This window comes from Prosopis cineraria, unplaced genomic scaffold (genome assembly GCF_029017545.1).
Source record: "Prosopis cineraria cultivar Desert tree isolate PC_DT_omini unplaced genomic scaffold, ASM2901754v1 PC3, whole genome shotgun sequence".
NCBI classification, from domain to species: Eukaryota; Viridiplantae; Streptophyta; class Magnoliopsida; order Fabales; family Fabaceae; genus Prosopis; species Prosopis cineraria.
The window spans coordinates 22,007,628-22,029,628 of NW_026555334.1; the positions used below are offsets into that span (position 1 = coordinate 22,007,628).

Consider the following 22,001-nt stretch of genomic DNA (forward strand, 5'->3'; position numbering starts at 1 on the left):
AACTTTTTTCTTTATAATTTAGTCATTATGATTTTAATCATTTAAATATTAATCTCTATATTTTAAAAAATAAAAGTATAAAAACTTAAAATATTTTAAACATTTAATATTTATAATATTTATAAAGATTAAAAGAGTTTAATAATTTAAAAAATTAATAATAAATTTTAACATAATTTTAAATTTTATAATTTTATTACTAATATTATAAATATTACAAATGTTAAATGTTTAAAATATTATAATTATAATTTTTTAATTTTTAAATATTATAAAAATTAAAAGATTAAAATATTTTTAATTTTTATAATTTTATTTTTTAAAATATAAATATTAATATTTAAGTGGTTGGAATTATAGAGACACAAAATTTTAAAATTAAATTATAATAAATTAAAATTTAAAAATTAAATTATAACTGAGTAATAATCAGATTAAAATGATTTTTTTTTTTTTTTCATTTAACAAAGATAAACAGAACCGGCTTTGCAGTTCTCCGACCCTATTTGCTTTGTCCCCGAGCTCTCGATTTCTGCTCAGCGTCCGGTGAGTTTTTGCCTGGTTTGGTGGACTTATTTTTTTTCCTTTCTTTAGTTGATTATTGTTCTGTCCAAACGCTATTTTTCGGTGGTTCGATTAATTTTCTGGTAAAGTTTCCTCTGGAAACGGATTGAGTAATGGTCCAAACATAATTAGTCAATAATAATTAGTAAATTTCTGGTCACTAACAAATTTTCCAGGCTTGAGCTGGAAATCTTGGTAGAAAATTGTTATGTATAACTTGAAATATAAGAGCGAAGTTCATTTCTAGCAGGAAAAAATTTCAGAAGGTGAAAGGCATAGCATGGGTACGATTTGAGCGTTTCAACTTGGGTATCCTTCCTCGCACCTTTGAGCTGAAACTAAAATGGAATATTATCTTCTCCATTTGCTCTTCTGTTCATGTTCTCCTAATCTCCTTCATAGTAAAGTATTATCCTATTCAAACCGTTATTTATCCTTTACAAACCGGTGATCTGAGATGATAAAATATTTAGGCTTTCATATCAGATAACACTTTGGGATGTGATATGAGGGAGTTTTCTCAAATGCCCCCTTATTATCGTAAAACAACATACTAGACGCTGTCTTCCAATCCTAACTTCCGAGATATAATATTATGTGAGATGACTGGGTCAATATCACTACATACCATTTGCCACCTAAGAGGGTCTGTTAACTTGCAGAAAAGAAGTTAAGCAATCATTTTCATGCTGCTATTAAAGTTCTTAGTATGAGCTACGATGATGATATGATGGTCTTGGCTAGCTTGGATTATCATGTGGGACTTTTTTTTTTTTTTGTGAAGAAATTCTTTTTAGTTGAAACTGATGAATCAATCAATTTAAGTCTTTGAATTATTAAATTTTGGCTCAAAAAATGGATAATTGTTATAACTGTGCTTTAGGTTTTTGGGCTTTTCCTGCTGCATTAAAATTTTTTTGTTATAATTCTTCAGAACTTCTGGCCAAAAGAGAAAAATCTTCAGAACTTTCTTTTTGTTTGCAAATGTAAATCTATTTTCACTGCAGTGTGGGAGCAAGTTTTCAATTGTTTGAGTTCTGCAAGTGGTATTTCATATTAAGAATTTAAGATTTTGTTTGCAAATGTAAAAAATCAATTTTCACTGCAGTGTGGTAGCAAGTTTTCCCTTATTTGAGTTCTTCAAGTAGTATTTCATATTTAAGACTCTTTTAGGGAATGCTGTGACTTAACTGTTTTGGCTTGTTTCTTTCTTCAATGACAGCCAAAATTACATACTTGTGTTTGATAAAATTTTGTGGTACCCGTACTTCTAGTGCTTTTCAAATTCGATGACTATCCTTGCTATAGTTGAAACTATCCACACAACATTTTAATACTCGTTTTGGTCATTCTATATGCATAAAAAATGAACATTGGGCTTACCTTCAAAATTACGGCCAATGTTGTGTAAGCTGTTTGCTCATTGATTTCCTATACAATATTTGCCAAATTACTGGCTTTTCCCATTGGAATGAATTCTATCATTTCATGGGTAAATTTTAAAGTCTATTTAAGAGTTTTTACTGGCATATATCTGTTCTTGATAGTTCTTCAAGCTTCACTGGCATATGAGCGGATTTGTTTGAATCTCAACTAATATCAAGTCTATGAGCTTTTGCAGTGCAGTATTTAAATTACATTGATATGTTCTATCAATTCTTCAGGTTATGTTGTTAGAGGAAGAATATAAGTGCGTTGATCCATAATATCTGGATGATGTGCATGTATAATGTAATTCCTAGTTCCAAAAGGATGCAAGTTTAATATTCAATTAAGTTTTCCTGTCTGACAAGTTTAATGTAATTCCTGTCTTGCTCATGAGAAAATTAATGGAGTTGGTTTTGACAAATTCTTCAATTGTGAACTAGTTCCTTGTTCTTTGCAAAACATAAAAAATAAATAAAAAATCTAAATTATTGATTCTATCATAGAAGTTGGTCCATTTTCCACTATTCTCTCTAAATTGGTTCTTGATCCTTCTGGTCGGAAGTGTAATCAAGTTTTCACCAGCATGGCATACATATTACTGGGAACTTTTTTTTCTCCCCCTCTCTTTTCTATCTTACAATTCTATGGGATATTTCACTCAGTCCTAGGCTCAGCTCTTTTCAGGAAAATCTCAGCCTCAAAAACATGGTATAAGTATTCAAAATTTTCTTACACAATACATTTTGTCATTTCTTCATAGATGTTTGGGACAGCGATTAGGTATGCAGCTAAGACATCAAAGCCAAAGATGAAACCAATAGAGCTTAAAACCCCACCAGAGCAGAGGCAAACAATCACTAGGGTTCTTTTTGATATTGTGAAGGAGCATGGCCCTCTCACTGTTGCAGAGACATGGGAACATGTGAAGGTTAGAAGCTGAACATATTGCCTTTTTTATATGGTTTCTGAAATAGTTGTTGAATTCCACTCCACTTGCTTGTCTGTCTGAGTTTAAACACATACTAAATATTAGTGAGGTCTATGATTATCAAGTTGAAACTTTTTGGCTTGGTATACCCATTGTATTTTCATTTTATAAACTGTTTCGTCTTGATAGGTGATCATAAGAAGGATACTCTGATTTTGGTTTATTAAGTCACCTTTGTATATACTCCTTCCGGTCCAAATTGTAAAATATTTTTTTCCAGCTAAACTTGGTCAAAAAATAGGACACCTAGTACTTTTTGAAACTATTTTTTTCAAATTTACTTATGTATTAATTAATGTGGACATGAGAAATATAATGTAACTGAACACTTATCCTCACTCTTCATAATAAAGGGGCTAAGAGCAAAAAATGGAAAGACATGTTAATTTTTCATGGAAGTAAGGAGATAACTACTTTTATTGGTATGTGAAATATGGTTGGAAGTGTCTTGCAAGCTGGATCAGAGGATTGGTTGCTTTTCTATAGGAGTAGTTATTGATTGAGGGCTATGACTCTGTGCAGGAAGTTGGATTGAAAGATTTGACGTGCAAGAGGCACATGAAGATAGTACTGAGATGGATGAGAGAGAGGCAGAAAGTTCGCCTGATATGCAACCATGTAGGGGCTCATAAGCAGTTTCTGTATTCCACTTGGTTTACAAAGCCCGCCTCTGTGCAGGCAAAGACAGTGAATTTTCCTTCCAAACCAAAGTCCCCCTGAAAGCTTCTGATCATCATCATTTTATGTGTACATACCAAGGGACTCAATGATGAAGCTATACTAGCTCTAATGATTGACACTGCTAGAGATCCCATGTATGATCCCTTGCTGTCCAATCCATGTTTTCTTTTGGATCTTCTATGGCATGTGGGCTTTGCATTTGGTCTTGATGACTAGACTTAGCACAGTTTCTTATTTGGCAAAGGTATACATTTCTTGTCTCTAATTTTATATAATGTTTCAGTTTGGTCCATTAATTTTATAAACCGGCTTTTTTAATCTTCTAATCCTAGCATTGCTGGTGTCAAATGATGTCAATCATTATTATTAAATCAACATTTGATAATGTTCTATTTGCATTTAAAAATTTAATGTCAATATTTTTTTAATGAAACTAATAATTTTAGGGTTTGAGTATTAAAAAGATATTTTATAAAATTAAATCATAAAAATAAAATCATGCGTAAAGGGAAATACCCAAAGGTATATTTTTGCCATTATTTTTTTTTTCAGGTTAACTTTTACAATCAAGGCATGTGCTATAGTTCCTTTTTTTTTTTTAATAACCGAAAAGGTAGAATTCTATAAAATTGTCAATTTTATGGTTTTGAGTTGTAAGAATCATATATAGTTATTTAAAGGGTTACAGAATATTTTTGTCTTTAAACTATTTGTTTAGAAATGTTTGATATTATAAATTTTCATGTAATGTAATTTTTTTTTTTCAACTTTTAAAAATTATGCATTAGGTACCATATTGTTAAAAAAATTAATTTTGACCGTTAATTAATGCAAAAAATTTCAAAAAATAACCTAAAAATTTACAATAAAGGACTCATAAAATTATAAATAAACATTTAATAAAAAATTAATATCAATTAAGTTCTTTTTAAAGTCTTTTTTTCTTGTAATTGTTAGGTAGTTTTTGAAATTTTTTAAATTAACTAATAATTAAAGTTAATTTCTTTCATAGCAAGGTATCCAACATCCTAGTTTCAAAAGTTAAAAGAGAAAATTACATCATATGAAAACTTAAGATACCAAATGATCCTACGCAAATAATTGAAAGGTAAAAATATTTTTTAACCCTTATTCAAATTATACCTTTATCATGTTACTAGTAAAAATAGTATTACATATTTGGTATGTTTTAATTAGAAAATCTGATAACTATTAGCATAAATGTTAGGCTTACTATATCAAATGTCAATGTTGCTAGGAACTAAACATCAAGATTTAAAAAAGAAAAAAAAAAAGCCTAAACATGAACTTTTATAAAATATTTTGTAAGCAACGACGAATGCATTGCTTCTATGCTATCTATATTAATGTGGATGAACGCTGTTCGTCATTTTCAAAAGTTCAAATTTCGTTCATAATGATCATTTCTAAATTTAAAATTTAAAAATTTGTAGAGCACACAAGGATTTCTCCACTTTTTATTTATTTATAAATTTATGATCTTGTTATTTATTTATTGTAAATTTAGATAAATTGGTTTTTAAGGGTTCACGAGGTCAAGGCATGCAGTTGGACGCAAAGAGCAATTACAAAACTGCTCACAGGTTTGCCTCCCAAATGTGTTCTCTTATCGAGATTTGAAGCTAAATCCCATAAACCTTTACTGGCTATATATATATATATTATTGAAATTTTATTATGGATTAACATTAATTAATGAGCCCAAGCAGATTGGTCCTTATGATTTTGTATGAACGGTGATAGGTGGACCACACAAGTAAGTCCAATGGGCAGAAGCCCAATTCACAACCCAGTAGTCGTCAGTTATTTCCTATCTCTTAACTGACTGAGTCAGAGATAATAGATAATAATTATTTAATTATTTAATAAGACGGTTACTGATCTAATCTATATAAGTCAATCAGTCGATAACTGCAAATTTACGACTCATTCTTTTGCTTCTTATCTCTACACTCTCTGAAGACTCTAGGGACCAGTAGGTTGTGTATTTGTCTACACTCGAGGTAATCGAGCTTTCTCAAGTGATTAATGAATTCTTCAAGTACGCATATTTTACTTTACTTGTTCATATGAATTGAGATATTCAAATACTACATGTGGCATTAGAGCCTTAGTTAAAGAATTTTAAACCTATATATCTCAATTCTTTAATGCATGCGAAACTATGAATCTGATCTAGTTACCAAATTCGATATGGATTTGTAATCTTTCTGGAATCCGACATAGAATCTCTCTTGCCTTTGGTTCACGTCGTCAAAGAAGCTGTCAGAGTCACGGACAATCACTGCTCCTTTATGGCGATGGCGTCGCTCGTCGTTCTCCCCTGGCTTTGGTTCACACCGTCGGAGATAGGGACAATGTCGTGGTTGGTCGCCGGCGATGGTCCCCCCGTCCGTCTAGATGATGGTGTCCTTCTGGTTCCAGCTCGCCGCTGGAGAAGACCCAGAACAGGGTCAGGAATCGAATCTTAGGGATCCGGTTCCACAAGTTCTAGGGCCATTTTCGTATGGGTCTAAATCACAATTAAAAAAAGAGGGGAGCAGTTTTGTTTCTAGTAGGCTGGACCACATAATTTTATAAAGAAACTAGTACTGGCCCAAATCATATAGGCCTAGTACAATACACCAAAAAAAAAACTACTATATTTTTGTTAATTACGTTTTGATCACAGGACAAAATTACCTTCTTCAGCCTATAATTTTTGGAATTTCTTTTGTAACCCTAATAAATTTTTTGAAATTTTATTTTGGGTCCCTTAACTTCCAGAATTGCAATTTTGATCCAAATCTCTTCCAGAATTACCTATTTACACCTGGACACTTTTTCAAAATTCCATTTAAGTCCCAAATTTGTTCTCTAATTCCCAAAAGACCCCAAGAACTTTTAAAATAATTTTGTTTTGTCCTAAGGTCATAAAATTTGTGACTTTGTGAATTATTGATAATCCTTAGGATCTTGTAGCATTGATAATGGACATATCCTATAGGTGTGATATTATTAATGTGATTTTGATGGTTAGTTTTTAAGATAGGCTAATAGCACTCCTTTAATGTGTTAGATATTTATTGTACCATATAAGTTTGAAAATATTTAATGCATTATTTTGTTTGGACTTTTATATGAGCTAAATCTTTATAGTGTTTGAGCCTTTTTGGGTGCATGATTATAGTTGCATAATTGATAATCACTTGTTGGGAAATTATGTTTTATAATTATGTTATGCACGCAGAATTAATATTTTTCATTTTCTATTTTATGATTTCAGTTTCTGTTTTTGTGCAACTATCCTTTGTGAATGCTCTCAATGGGACTAACTATGATGACTAAAAAGAGTCTCTGAATATGTATCTGATCATCTTTGAGAAAGATTTAGATCTGAAAGAGCCCAAGCCTGCAGATTTCTCTTCTGAGTTCAGTGCTTCTAAAATGGTCTTCCATAAACAATGGAGTGAGTCCAATTGGTTCTATCTTGCGATCATCAAGTACACAATTGAAAAGGAAATTAAGGACAGCGTTTCTAAAAAGGATACTATAGTGGAATACTTGAAAGTTGTTGGTAATAAATACAAGAAGCTTGACAAGACTCAAAAGAACTACTATTTATTACTTCTTGACAATACTTGATATGACAAAGTTTCTGGTGTCAGGGAGCATATTTTGAAGCTTGTTCATTACTACAACAAGCTTAAGTCATATGGGATTGATTTGGGTGAAAGTACCTTAGTTTACCGTATTCTTCAATCACTACCATCAGAATACGCATTCTTGAGGACTTCATACAACTCACAAGAAACTGAATAGTTTATTGACCAGATGATGTCAATAGTTACTTAAGAAGAGGAAGCTATAAAGAAGAATTTCTCTCACTCAATAAACTATGTTTCTCATGGCTCTAGTAGCAAATCTCGAGGGTCGTACAAGAAAAAGGGGAAGAAGCATGAGGCTCCAAAGCTCAATAATCCAACTTTTAAGAAGGATGGGGGTAAGAGTAAGAAGTTGAGGAAGAAACCCTTTAAAGGGTTATGCAATTATTGCAAGAAACCGGGTCACATTAAAGCTAATTGCGTCAAACTAAAGAACAAATAAGAAAGTGAAGGTACAATTCTTCAAACTGCCTCTTTAGCTCTAGTTTGTTTTGAATCTAACACTATTAAAACTTTCTTTCACTCATGGTGGTTGGATTCTGGTGCCACTGTACATGTTGTGAACTCTCTACAGGGGCTAAGAAACCAGAAGGTTCCAAGTGAGGCATAGAAGTCAGTTTTTGGCATAGCAGGGAGCAAGGCATCAGTTGAATACATTGGAACTATTTTTTTGTATTTAAATTCTGGTCATGTTTAAATTTGAACAATGTTATTTATATACCTTCTGCGAAGAGGAATTTAATTTCAACTTCTGCATTGAATATTTGTGGCTATTCATTCTTTCAAGGAAATGAGAAAATTGATATTTGTTTTGATTCCATTATATCAATTGAATGATTGGTTACTTGAACTTTCTAATCTCCATATTAATGTTGCCATTGGGCATAAACGTCAAAGGCCCAATGATAATTCCTTCATGTTATGGCATCATCGTTTGGGTCATATTTCTAGAGAGAGATTGGAACGCATGGCCAAGCATAGTGTCTTACAAGACCTTGATTTCTCAAATTTTGAGACTTGTGTTAACTGTATAAAGGAAAAATTTCCTGCTAGAGCTAGAACCAAAGGGGTAAAGAGGTTTAAAAACACTTTAGACCTAATCCATACTGACATCTATGGACTTATCACAGTTTTGGCTATGGGTGGTTTTAGATATTTTATCACATTCACAGATGATTACTCTCGTCATAGATGGATTGAATTCTTACGTAAAAAGGGCGAGTCTCTTAATGCATTCAAGACCTTAAAGTAGCAATCGAATTGAAATCTGGTAAGTTGATTAAATGTGTGAGATCTGACAGAGGAGGGAAATTTTATGGGAGATATACTGAGATTGGCAGAAACCATGGGCCATTCGCTTTGTACCTTCAAGAGTATAGCATTGAAGCTCAGTATTCTATGCCTGACACCCCGAGCAAAATGGGATTGCAGAAAGGCAAAATCATACTCTCATGGATATGGCTAGAAGCATGATCAGTTACTCCTCCCTGCCGGAATTATTGTGGGGTGATTCACTTAAAATCGATGTTTATATTTTGAATCAAGTTCCTAGCAAGTCAGTTCCAAAGACTCCATACACGTTATATTTTGGAAGGACTCCTGTACTGAAACATATGTGAGTTTGGGGTTGTAAAGCACAAGTAAAACCTTACAATCCACAATAGATGAAGCTTGATGCTAAAACTGTTGATGGTTTCTTTATTGGCTATTGCATCAGATCTCATGAGTACAGATTCTATTGTCCAAATTACACTACTAGGGTAATTGAATCTTACCAAGCTTATTTCTTTGAAGATGTCTTAGACAGTAGGAGCTCTGTGCCCAGGCATATTACTTTACATGACAAAAGCAATATTTTGCCTATGCCTATTTTGACAACCCCTCAAGTTGACATAAATAATGCCGTGGATCAGGATGAAGCTGAAGATGAACCACCTTTAGAGGGTAATAGAGATTTGGTTATTGAACCAAGACAGTCCTAAAGGGTTCACAAGTCTACCATTCCAGATGATTACATGGTGTATTTACAAGAATTTGATTCAGATGCTATTGATAGTTTAGACCTAATATCTTACCAAGAGGCTCTTTTTTGCTTGCATTCTTCTGAATGGTTGGAGACTATGAGTGAAGAAATTGCCTCTTTGTACCGCAATCACGTATGGGAGCTTGTAGAGCTATCAAAAGGTTTTAGACTAGTGGGTTATAAGTGAGTCTTTAAAATAAAAGGAGGAGCTAGAGGTGAAATTGATAAATACAAAGCCAGACTTAAGCTAAGGGCTACAACCAGAAAAAGGTATTGATGACACAGAGACCTTCTCTCCGGTATCCACCAAAGATGCTTTTAGAGTGGTAATGGCTTTAGTTGCACAGTTTAATCTTAATCTTCACCAGATGGATGTCAAGACTGCATTCTTGAATGACGATTTGTATGAAGAAGTCTACATGACACAACCTAATGGTTTTGTTGAATCTGGTAAAGAACACCTCGTGTGTAGATTGAAGAGATCCATCTATAGGCTAAAACAGGCCTCTAAGCAATGATATCTAAAGTTTAATGAAGTTATCACCTCATTCAATTTTATCGAGAATGTCTCAGATTAGTGTATCTATCAAAGTTTGATGGGAACAATTTTACCCTTCTCATCCTCTATGTTGATGATATCTTGTTAGCCAGAAATTTAATGAATTTTCTCAATGAGATAAAACACCTATTGTCTTGCCATTTTGACATGTAGGATATGGATGAAGCCTCCTTTGTTCTTGGGATATAGATTCATCGTGATAGATCTCGTGGTATTCTTAGTTTATCACAAATCACCTATATTGAGCAGGTATTTAAGAAATTTAGAATGGATTCATGTTTTCCCTTACCTGCTCCTATACAGAAAGGTGAGCTTTTGTCAGAGTTACAGTGTCCCAAGGATGATAAGAAGAGGGCTGAAATGAGAAAGATACCATATACTTCCGTTGTTGGCAGCCTTATGTATGTTCAAGTGTGTACTCGATCAGATATAGCCTTTGCCATTGGAGTGCTAGGTCGATACTTAAATGATCTAGGTCTGGATCATTGGAAGGCTATTAAGAAAGTTATGAGGTATCTTCAAGGTATGAAGAATTATATGTTGACTTACAGAAAGTCAAATTCTCTTGAGGTTGTTGGGTATTCTAATTATGACTTTAAGGGATTAGAAGATCTTAAAATTGTTGGCTTTTCAGATTTAGATTTTGCCTCTTGTCTGGATGATTGTAAATCCACCACCAGCTACATTTTCATGTTGTTTGGAGGAGTTGTTTCTTGGAAAAGTGTGAAACAAACACTTACAGTAGTTTCATTTGTAGAAGCTGAGTATATTGATTGTTTTGAGACTACACATCACGCTATATAGCTAAGGAAGTTGATATCTGACATACGCCTAGTTGAGTCAATATCATGTCCTCTAACCATTTACTGTGATAACAAATTTGCAGTATACTATGCTAACAACCATAGAAATTCTAGTCGTACAAAGCATTTTGATATCAAACTTATGTTTGTGAAAGAGAAAATTATTGAGTCTTAGACTCGTGTAGTACACATTCCTGACACGCAGATGCTTGCAGATTCGCTGACTAAGGGCTTACTTGTAGAAGTTTTTCAAAATCATGTAACTTGTATGGATATTGTGAATTCCTTTGATGCCCTGGTTTAGTAGGAGTTTGAAAACCTTTTGTATTGCAATTTCTCTTTAGGCTTTATTTTTCTTTTGTGATTTATGTTCAGTTCAGTTAGATACATCTATATCATTTGTATCCCCATAGGATTCAATGATTCTGTTGTGGTACGCTATGCATGCCACTTGTTTCCCTATAAGAATTAATGATTTATGTTGTTATTTTACTGAGCTGTGTTTAAAATAAAATTTCATATTTTATTCAAATTATGAGACATTATATCACTTGTTTTTCCATAGGATCCAGTAATTTTATGGAGTTTCATTTCTGAATTTTGTTTGTAGCTTGTTTATACAACTTGCTTAATTAATGCAATCCAAGTGAGAAATTGTTGGAATTTTATTATAGATTAACATTCATTAATGAGTCCAAGCATATTGGTCCTTATAATCTTGTGTGGACCGTGATAGGTAGACCACACAAGTGAACCTAATGGGCAGAGGCTCAACCCAAAACCTAGTAACTGTCAGTTATTTTCTATCTATTAACTGACTGAGTCAGAGATAATAGATAATAATTATTTAATTATTTAATAAGGCAGTTATCGATCTGATCTATATAAGTCGATCAGTCGATAACTGCAAACACATGACTCATTCTTCTGCTTCATTATCTCTGCACTCTCTGAAGACTCTAGGGACTAGTGGGTTGTGCATCTGTCTACACTTGAGGTAATCGAGCTTTCTCAAATGATCCATGGATTATTTAGGTACGGATACATTATTTTATTTATTCATATGAATTGAGATATTCAAATACTACATATATATGTATATGTATGACCATCTAATTATATGAAATTTAAATATAATTAGATTTTATTGAAAATAATCCTTTCAAAGATATTTTGATATCATGTTTAAATAGTTATAGTCTCTTCTAATAATGACTGGCTGTTGGGCGATGTTTTCACTCCCATTTTAGGAAAAATATAACTAGTTCTTGTATTTTACTACTGATCCCTCTACCTTTTTTTGTATTTTAGCTTTCTATATTTTTATTTTTCAGTGTTTTAGGTTCCTTCATGAATAAAGTGTAGAGACTTTGGAAGGATCTAGAGCATAAAAACAAAATATAAGAACCTGAAATACTAAAAAAAAATTAATAATAAAATATGAACAAAATACAGAAATTTAAAATTATATTTCCTCCCTCATTTTATTTTTGATATCAAAAGCGGGCTTATGGGTTTAATTTAAAGAATTAGCCCAACCCAAAGTACAGTATCGATATCGGACAGTTTCTGATATTTTCACGAAGAGGCAATTTCCACCACAAAATCCATTGTGTTGAAGCCAATGATCCTCTGCACAACACTATACTACAGGGCTTTACTCTGGTTTTTCTGGAAATGATTACGTTGCTATATTCTTTATCTCCTGCTTCTTCTCCTTGCGTACGCATCAAAACAGGCCTCTCCAAACCCAAATTCAGTACTTGTTGCTTCCTCTCTCAAAGTCAAAACAATGATTCTCCAACGAAGCCGTCCAATTTCATCCCATTCTCAAGAAATCATCCCTCAGTAATCCTGCAAAGACCGGCCGATGACAAGCGCAACACGAGCGCAACCTCACAGTTTAAGCGACGAGAAGCATTAGGGCTTGCGTTTGGATTTGGCCTTTGCAATGTTGTGCTTCATTCACTACCACAAGCCACGTCAGCAGCCGAAGCAGCAGCTCCATGCGACCTGACAGTTGCTGCTTCAGGTATCGCCTTCTGTGATAAACTCGTCGGATCTGGTCCTCAAGCTGCTAAGGGACAGCTCATTAAGGTTTTCTGTGTTCTAATCACATTATTCCTCTGGTTTTAGAATCGATTCTGGCGAAATTGAAATGACGTGATTTCTTGTTGATCCTCTTTGTGTTTGTGTGTGTGAGTGAATAGGCGCATTATGTAGGGAAATTAGAGAATGGGAAAATTTTTGACAGCAGCTATAATCGTGGCAAGCCTCTTACATTCCGTGTGGGCGTTGGGGAGGTATGCTAATCTTTTGTGCTTCCCAATGGTAGTAATAATAATCGACTAGATTCATGTTTTGCTCTCAAGAAGATACTCTTTAATTAGTCTCAAATCTTAATTGCGTTTATCTAAGGTTTAACAGACAAGGAATATATCAATGAAAATTAAAGTAGACTATATATGCATGTATACACTATATACTTATCATTCTCACATTCTGTCTACTGGATGCAGAATGATTAGTGTTGATATATTCCTTGTAACTTCATTTACTAGAGTGATACACTGCTCTATGAAATTGTCATTGCATGTTGAAGTAACACCTAATCACAGAAATACTTGTATGCTAGCTTGTTGGACCTTGTAATTGCTAAATTTTGAGGAATCAAGTTTGAAAGTAAAGAGGACACAATCATCATTTCACTGCTGGTAATAATGTCCATTTAGCGCTCAGCAACACATTCCAGCCCAGAGTTATCTTCATATTCTGCATTCTAAGGTTATGATTACAGAACCTCTATATGGGGTGAACAAGATAGAATCCAGGAAAGTTTGAGAAATAACAAATGGATTGATGCATTCTTCTTCTTCTTCTATTATTATTATTATTATTATTATTATTATTATTGTTATTATTATTATTAATGAGAACAGGTGATCAAAGGATGGGATGAAGGGATATTAGGAGGTGATGGAATACCTCCCATGCTTGCAGGTACTTTTTCAACTCTGAATTCATTGGTTTTGTTTGCAACATGCCATGCTTTTTCTAAGATTTTCAAATTTCAATCACCCATGATATGTGCGTTTATATAAAATATATAGGAGGTAAGCGAACATTGAAAATTCCTCCAGAACTTGCATACGGCTCAAGAGGTGCTGGTTGTAGAGGAGGCAAGTCCACATCTTTTCCTTTTTGACTCTATATATATATATATATATATGCTCTAGCTCTGGAGGTAGTATTTCAAACTAACATTTTAGAAACGAATTATACTTGTGAGTAGTGCAACTTATCACATATTTTATCGTATTTAATGTGTGAAAAAAATGTATAGTTTTAGCTGATATTGGTTTGAACTAAGAGTTCTTGGTCTTCTTCAATCCTCTTCTTTCTAAGAGCTCTTTGTGTAACATTGAGAAATGGATTGATTTTTTTTATTTTATAAAAAAACAAAAAAAATATTATTTATTATATCCTTATTACTATTGTTATTTAAAGATATTTATTTTTTATTCAAAACGAGTGGAACAATTTCTCATTTATAATTTTTTTAATTTTTTTTTAGTGGAAGTATGATCTAAGGTCCCATCTGTTAACTAACGAAAACTGCAAGTGGGATTATTTTCTCACTTATCTTTTTAATTACATTTTATTTATATCTCGGTCCATGAATGGAATCTTACTCCATAGTATAGATTAAGATATTACTACCTTCATTCCAAATTTTAGAACACATTTGAACGAGTTTTTTCATTTTAAAATATAAGACACTTTAAATAGATTAATGTTTTATTAAATGTATCAATTTTAATATTATCACTTTTCTCTCTATAATTACTTTCCGTTTCTCCTCTTTTCAATATATTAAATGTTGGGTATTTTTAAAAGTTTATATTTTTATTTTATAATGATAAAATTGTTAAGTGTATTTAATAAGGTTTATTGATATGTGAGATTTTATTTAAAAATGTCTTATAATTTGAGATAGAGGGAGTATATGATACTTTAAATTATGTTTACAAATTATTATTTATATTGCTGTGTTACAATATCTACATCACATTATAGTTTTTTATTCGATTTTTTTAAAATTTGAATTAATTGGAAATAGTATCTGAAAAGTCCTTTGTGTGATGTAGGTTCATGTATCATCCCTCCCAATGCGGTCCTATTATTTGATGTGGAGTTCATTAGCAAGGCCTGATTACAAAAATATTTTTTCTTTCCTTTCTCTCACACTAAGTTTGTTTTAAATTATAATGATTAATGAGCTTTTATTTAATTTTATTGCCTCTCTTGATTTCTCACATAAAGGCATTGAATTTGCATTTTATTTAGACTAAATTATATATTATTCCCTTGAAGTTTGAACCTTATATGTATAACTTTCTTAATCTTTAAAACTTTATAATAAACTCTCCTCAACTCTTAGGATTTGTTTGCTTTGAGGGAAGGGAAGGAGAGGGGAGGGGAGCTTCCTCCCAATTTGGAGGGGAGGCTTTGGAGGGAAGAGGAGGAAAAATTTTAAAAATTTCCCCTCCACTCCTTCTAACCAAAAGAGGGGAGGGGAGGGGAGGAGAGGGGCTCCCCTCCTCCTAACCAAATGAGGGGAGGGTCCTCCCCCCCAAACCAAATAGGGCCTTATATTTATAAAGATTATTTTATGTGATTAATTTTATATATTAATTATCTATATATAACTTAAAATTTGAGGGTTTAAATGCATACAAAAATAAAGTTTAATGATTAGAGATTATCTGTATAAATTTAAAAGTTTAAAGACGTTTATTATTAAGTTTTATAAGGTAAGGAAGTTATTTATATATGATTTAAAATTTAGAGATATTGTGTGCGCTTTTATCTTTTATTTAATCAAAAATTCAAAATACACTACTTCCTCACCTTTTATGTTTCCGTAAATTAAATGCAATACGTGGCATCCTCTTTCTGCCAACAAATCTCGGGCAATCGCGTTGAGGTTAGAGTATAATAATGCAATATTTTATGAGTTTATTACTTAATTTTTTTTTATTTTTTAATATTTACTTTCAGGCCTATCCTTCTTTTTTTTTGGGGGGGGGGGACAATTAATTTAATAATAAAAAAAGACAATGTAATTTTTAATTTCTTAAGTTTGATTCACTATCATGTCCTCTCAAATTTGATATTTTTTTTAATCAATTTCATCTCTTAAGTTTAGTTATGTTACCAATTTGGTTCTTGTTTAACAAGGATGTTACATTATTAAAATTTGTTGATATTAATAACAATCATGTAAATTAATAAAAAATTTTAATTATGTAGGTAAAAAAAAAAAATAAACTCTCAAATTACCAAAAAAAAAAAGAGAGAACAAAACACAATATGATATAATATTATATTAATAAAAATTAAATTAATTTGTAACTTAATTTGTTTTCATTTAGTTACATGTGTGTGTATCATCAATATTCATGATATATTAAATTATTTTGAAAGTTAATTTTATTTTTTAAAATAATTAAAAAAATATAAGAGATCAAATTATTAATTAACATAAATTTACATATGCCTTAAAAAAAAAAAAAAGATTACATGATGAACTCCTTCGCCGGTGTATTTTCTGTTGGGTTCTGACCTACAAAAAGTTAATAATGCTTTACAGATCAAAATTTAGTTTGACCTAATACATTTTGTAGGGCTTATTTAGATTGTACATTAACAAAATGTGTAAAGGAACTCTGATGCATCGACTTATGTAATGCATGATGTGCCAAAAAGAAAGTTGAGGAGTTTTAACTTGTAACATTTCTTTTTCTGTTGTCCCCTCCAACTTTAGTGACAATGAATATGATTGATTGATGTGCATAAACAAAGCAAAACGAATGATTGAAGTTTGAAAACTGACTCAAGAAGAAAAGACTAGTTAAAAAAAAAAAAGGACGCTTTGAATTTGTTTCAAGCCAGCCTATAAGTTTATTTTATATAATGACTAATTAAAGTTGATGATTTAAATTACGTTTGATGGATCAACCTGTATACTTTCAAAAAATTTAAAATCAAGTTTAAAAAATATTTTGTAATGTCAGGTCCAACATGATTGAGTTCAGACTTGACCTGAATAATAAAATAATATTTTAAAAAAATATAAAAATATAATAAATATTAATTAATTTTTAAATTTTATGTTATTTTATATTAAAATATTATATATTTGAGTGGATTAATATAATTATTTTCTAAAAAATTTAAAAAATTATTTTTTTATGTTTTTGTTATTTTTAATTAATAAAATATCTTAAAATAATATTAAAAATATTTTTTAATATTAATTTTTATATTTTAAGACTCAATTATTTTTTAAAAAAAGTTTTGACTCCTATACATCATTTAACTATCTAAAAAAATATATTTAATATTTTTTATCAAATAAGATGATTAATTTTAAACTAAAAATTAAATTAAAAAATTTTAAAAATAAAATTTGGGCATATATAAATTCTCAATTCTAATACTAGATAATCATGATAAATAAAATAATATTCTTCGATAATTGTTTAATCATTATTCATGTCAGACTTGGTTAATAATTAGGAATAAATTAAAGTAAATAACCTTGTATGTAGGGGTTATAAAAATTTGAAGAAAAAATAATTTTAAAAAATAGTCTTTTACTCTTAAATTAAATGATTCTTTTATATAATATAATGATGATTATTTTTTATATTTTTAAAAATAAAAAGTATAATTTAGCCAAAAGTTATTAAAAATTTTGAACTAATCGAGACAATAATTTTAAATTAGTGATTTAAATGTATTTAAATTGAGATCAACTTAATTATAATTAAAATAATATAATTTACTTAAAATATATAAAATATTTATATATGATCATGATAAGAGCAATATTTAAATAATTAAAATATTAATTTATGAGTAAAGGAAACATTCCTAAAAAAGTTTCATATAATATAACAAAACAATAACAGAGTTATTTAAGTATAAAGTTGATAAGTTATTATTTTTTCTTTTATTCTTTGAAAATCAAAATAATATTTATGCTTAACAAAATTTTTAAAAAATTCAAATTGGTTTAAAAAATAAAGAAATATATTTTTAAAAGTTTTGGGTATTCAAACCAGCCCAATAAACTCAAAACGTCAAAGTGTTAGAGTTAAGTTTAGCTATATAGACTTTTTAAATAGAGTAAAATATGTTAAGTCTAATTTGAATAAACCCGACCTGAATTACCGGCTCTATAACTAAGTTCAAGTGACTTTGTGATAAGTCTTCAAGATCATAAAATATCTAATTAAGTATGTAGCAATATTACACTGGTGCATCTCTCTACTAATCCGACAAAAAACTCTACTAAGAATAAATGTGGAGAGAAAAGGGGAAACAATATATATTGCTTAAGGTAGATATCTTGTCCGCTTCAAAGGTTTAATTTGGGAAAAATTAAACCTCAATAAAAGAAAATATTTCCTCTAGTCATATTTAATTCATAAGATGAGGGAGACTAATTTTTTTCCCTATTTGCAAGGCATGTTATTAATTTTTTCATCACAATTTTTTTACCTTTTATTAAATGATGGTAAGAAATAGTACTTTGTCCATTTATTAGTATTGTAAGACTTTTTTTTAATAAATATCATGTCAACAAATATAAAATATTTTGGGTCTTTTACGATTTTATTAATAAGGCTTTTTCTAAACATGCCCTTGATTATGGCCTGGTGTTATTAATAAAGTTTTCAAATGAAGACATTCTATATTAAATAAGATTAAATGTTGAAAGAATGTCCCATTTTAAAGACAATTAACTAACTCATTAAAAATATAATTTAATTAAAAGTATCTTATAATGCTAAACAAAAGAAGTACTTCCTCTGTTAAAAAATATAAGGCATTTTTAATCAAATTTTACCCTCAATAAAGTAGTTACTTACTTTTTAAATAACTCTATTTTTTATATTTATCCTTATTAAACACCTACAATAGATATAAAGTCATTTATTAATAAGAGCACTTTTGGAAAAAAAATAATGATTATACCTCGAAAGACTAACAATGTCTTACATTTTTGAATATCCAACTCCTCAAAAAATACCTTGTATTTTTAAATGGATGGAGTATATAGATTATTAAAGCATGTTATTTAGTAGGATTGTAATTCAAGTGATGGTTGTTATATTAGCCAAGAAGATATGCAACATAATTAATGCTTACTACTTTTTTTTTAAATCTATTTTCAATATGTAAAGCAAAATTGTGAGAGGTTAAAGCGTAAGTTTGCTTGGGCAGTTTTTTTCGTCAGGTGTAATTGATATCCTTAACTTTTGATTGGTATATGTTACTTCAAAAGTTATAAAAATAGTGCAATAATGTTTGACCATTGTTGATTGTTAGTGAAAATTTTTACATATAAGGGACCACAAGTTTTGAAAAGCTTTCAAAATCATCCTAGTAACAATTTATAACCAAAATCAAAGTTACATAAGTTTACAAAAGTATGGGAATCCAGTTTGAACTAAAACATTTGCATTTGGAGTTGGAAAACATCATTTCAGTATAAAAGATAGAGGTGCACCATGGCTCATTACGAACATGTCACGGCACATTTGCCTCCGTGCCATGCATTGCGATGCATTTCATGATAGCAACAGCTATCACATGATAGCTCTTAGGACAAACTTCTGACGCACTCTATTTCTTCGTCTAATGTCCGATTGAGGTGATTTAGATATCTATAGAGAGCTTTCTTTGAACTTTAGCTAATGGCACCGATTTTATGTAACATCCTGAATTTCTTAATCTTAAATTTAGAGGTTAATCGAGGGTGAAGTGGTAGTTAGTATGGGATTAGAGACTCAGATGATTAAGTGGTATTTTGACTTGTTTGTGTGTTGAATGAACATATATGGGTGATATGAGTGTGTTTTAGGTCGAAACAAGTATGTGTGGTGAGAATAAATCTCAGTATGTCATGTGCCACGGCTTGTACAGCATACACCGTAGCGTATGGACAAGAAATTGCCTTCGTAAGTCGTGAAAATTCAAAAATTTCAAAGGAGTAAAATTGAGAAACACACGAGATAGAGAGAGGAGAAGGGATGAGGAGCTAAGATAAGTTATTTTAAAGCGGTGGAAGGTGATTCGGATTGGTAACTTTTCAGATAAGCTACTTATAACTCTTACCTTCTATTATACACAAATTTCTCTGAAAATGAGTTATAGGAAAATTGAATCGGTGAAATTTGAAGGGTTTGATTCTTGCTTAATAGTAATAAAAATATTCTCGAAAGTTAAATTAGAGTTTTGCAACTAGTTTAGAGTTGAACGGTAGAGTTTTGAACCCGTAAGCTCAATTTTAGTCTTTAGAGAGAGAAAGTTAGGGCAAAAAATTTAATTTGAGTAAAATAAGACCAGCTGAAGTGATGTAAAGTAGTAATTGGATAGTCATGGACTTAGAATGTATAAATAAAAAAGAGTTTATGAATAAATATAGCCCTAAGTGGTAAAAATGAGTTTTTGGTCAAAATGGACCAAAAGACTAAAATGTGCCAAATGTGTTCAGATTAGTATATAGGATGCGTGAGTTGAGAAAGGAAGCTTGAGATAAGCTTGTGTGATAGTTAAAATTCATGGGTAACTTTTCTAGTGACAGAAGGGTTAAGGTACTTGAATAACTTTCTTTATTTGATTGTTTATTGTAACTGTATGTTAGTATACTGTGTAGTACATGAAACGGTTTTAAATTGAGCATGTTTTATAGTATTGAGTGATTGTTGTGTGTGAAACAAATTTTAGTTGAAATAAGCATGGAAATGTGTGTTTTGTAATATAAAATATTATTTGTATATATTATGTAAGAAAGTGTGAAATGGTAAATGGGAACTTTAAATGATTTGGGAAAGCATGATCATAAGGGTAGGAGTTCACCTGAGTGCAGAAGATAATAAAGACCATGTGGTAAGATTTTCTTAGTACTCGATAGGGTGCAATGTTATAAACAATTCTCCTTAGTGCCTTAAAAGGTATGATGTTGGAGAAGATCTTCTTAGTGCCTATTGAGGTATGATGTTAGAGATGAGAGAATCCTTAGTATCCTTGTGATATAGTATTGGAGTCAATGACACCCCATTATGTGTATTGGGGGAAATCATAGTTTGTATTATGTGTTAGAACATCTTTGGCCGGGTGATTCTACCATTGCAGGTGAGCTCAAGACTAATGAGAGCGTACATTGATATAAGATGAGCTTATGGTTTCGTGTCGGGATGATTTAGAGGTTTGGTTGGTAGAGATTATGCTAGTATGTTATGCGATATGATGAAATATCTTGAGATAATATGGAATCCTTTGTGATTGATGAAAAGTTGACAATGAAATAAGATATGTAATGAAATGCATGCAATTGAAATAGAAATGCTGGTGAGTTATGTCTACTTTATATTTGAGGAGTGTATGATTTACTTTCAATGTGCATTTCTCTGAATTATATTGTGAATTGAATGATTTTACAAAATAAGTCTTCAGCCGAAACTTTTGAAATAAATTTTGATTATTGTAATTAATGCGAGGCAGTGGTAACACTGTAGTCTTCTTCTATATTGAGTGGATATATGAGGAGGTTACAATTTTGATATCAGTTTCTTAATTTTTGAGACCTGATTATTATTGATCCATTTATTTAGAAATATGGCAACTTATCTTATTTATTACACAACTCTTTCTCTAATGCCCTTTGTGTTTCATATTTTTGTCCTTAAGAAGGGAGAAAATAGTATAGTATGAGAGGTACTCGTGTGAGAACTGTAGCATCTAGACGGGTTATAGAGGAGGAACGGGAATCGAAAGTTCAACTAGTTTAGCCACAAAGGGATAGACGTGATGAACTACTGGAAGAGCTCAGTGATATGGTTGTCGACTGTTGCTCACCGCAAGTGCACAGGTCGTAGCAAGTAATATAAAATGAGTAGAGTATCGTTCCCTCGAGGATTTATTTAGAAAACTATAATTAAGCAAAAGACTAAGCAAATTTGATCAAGTTGAGCCACACAAAGTTCGGTGAAAATGATTTTACAAATGAAACTAACATTAAAAAATAAAGAAAAGTGAGTAATTCACAAACTTCCAACACAATTTAGGATCTAGGATTATTTATCTCCCTTGTATTTCATAACACCAAAATTACCTCCTCTCATAAATGCTTTTAATAAAAATAAGTACTAACCTAGGGTTCTAAAAATACTTGGACAAGCTTTCTCAAGTCATGAACAAGTGTTTAGTTAAATTA

General features: G+C 31.0%; 2 protein-coding genes and 1 long non-coding RNA gene across 4 annotated transcripts; all 3 read left to right on the forward strand.

The window, feature by feature from the left end:
* The first annotated feature begins 465 nt into the window (after nt 1–465).
* Nucleotides 466–3,987, forward strand: LOC129306708 (uncharacterized). 2 transcript variants are annotated; one of them, XM_054947420.1, is made up of 3 exons: nt 466–546; nt 2,753–2,920; nt 3,503–3,987. In XM_054947420.1, the coding sequence occupies exons 2-3, from the start codon at nt 2,753–2,755 to the stop codon at nt 3,698–3,700; spliced, it is 366 nt and encodes a 121-aa protein (XP_054803395.1). In that variant the 5' UTR covers nt 466–546; the 3' UTR covers nt 3,701–3,987. The 2 variants fall into 2 exon arrangements, with proteins under 2 accessions (XP_054803395.1, XP_054803396.1); XM_054947421.1 differs by lacking the exon at nt 466–546 and adding an exon at nt 812–873.
* A 1,216-nt stretch (nt 3,988–5,203) lies between these two features.
* On the forward strand, nt 5,204–8,107 carry LOC129304500 (uncharacterized). The gene is made up of 3 exons (XR_008591703.1): nt 5,204–5,265; nt 6,948–7,778; nt 7,901–8,107. It is a non-coding gene; the product is annotated as an uncharacterized LOC129304500 (long non-coding RNA).
* Nucleotides 8,108–12,304: 4,197 nt separating this feature from the next.
* LOC129304806 (peptidyl-prolyl cis-trans isomerase FKBP13, chloroplastic) lies at nt 12,305–15,007 on the forward strand. The gene is made up of 5 exons (XM_054944607.1): nt 12,305–12,808; nt 12,922–13,014; nt 13,651–13,711; nt 13,822–13,890; nt 14,860–15,007. The coding sequence occupies exons 1-5, from the start codon at nt 12,389–12,391 to the stop codon at nt 14,922–14,924; spliced, it is 708 nt and encodes a 235-aa protein (XP_054800582.1). The 5' UTR covers nt 12,305–12,388; the 3' UTR covers nt 14,925–15,007.
* The last annotated feature ends 6,994 nt before the right edge of the window (nt 15,008–22,001 follow it).

Coding starts and splice junctions, on each gene's coding strand:
- LOC129306708 (XM_054947420.1), top strand. CDS start 2,753: ATGTTTGGGACAGCGATTAGGTATGCAGCTAAGACATCAAAGCCAAAG. Junction 2,921..3,502: donor AGACATGGGAACATGTGAAG/GTTAGAAGCTGA, acceptor GACTCTGTGCAG/GAAGTTGGATTGAAAGATTT.
- LOC129304806 (XM_054944607.1), top strand. CDS start 12,389: ATGATTACGTTGCTATATTCTTTATCTCCTGCTTCTTCTCCTTGCGTA. Junction 13,712..13,821: donor AATACCTCCCATGCTTGCAG/GTACTTTTTCAA, acceptor TAAAATATATAG/GAGGTAAGCGAACATTGAAA. Junction 13,891..14,859: donor AGGTGCTGGTTGTAGAGGAG/GCAAGTCCACAT, acceptor TGTGTGATGTAG/GTTCATGTATCATCCCTCCC.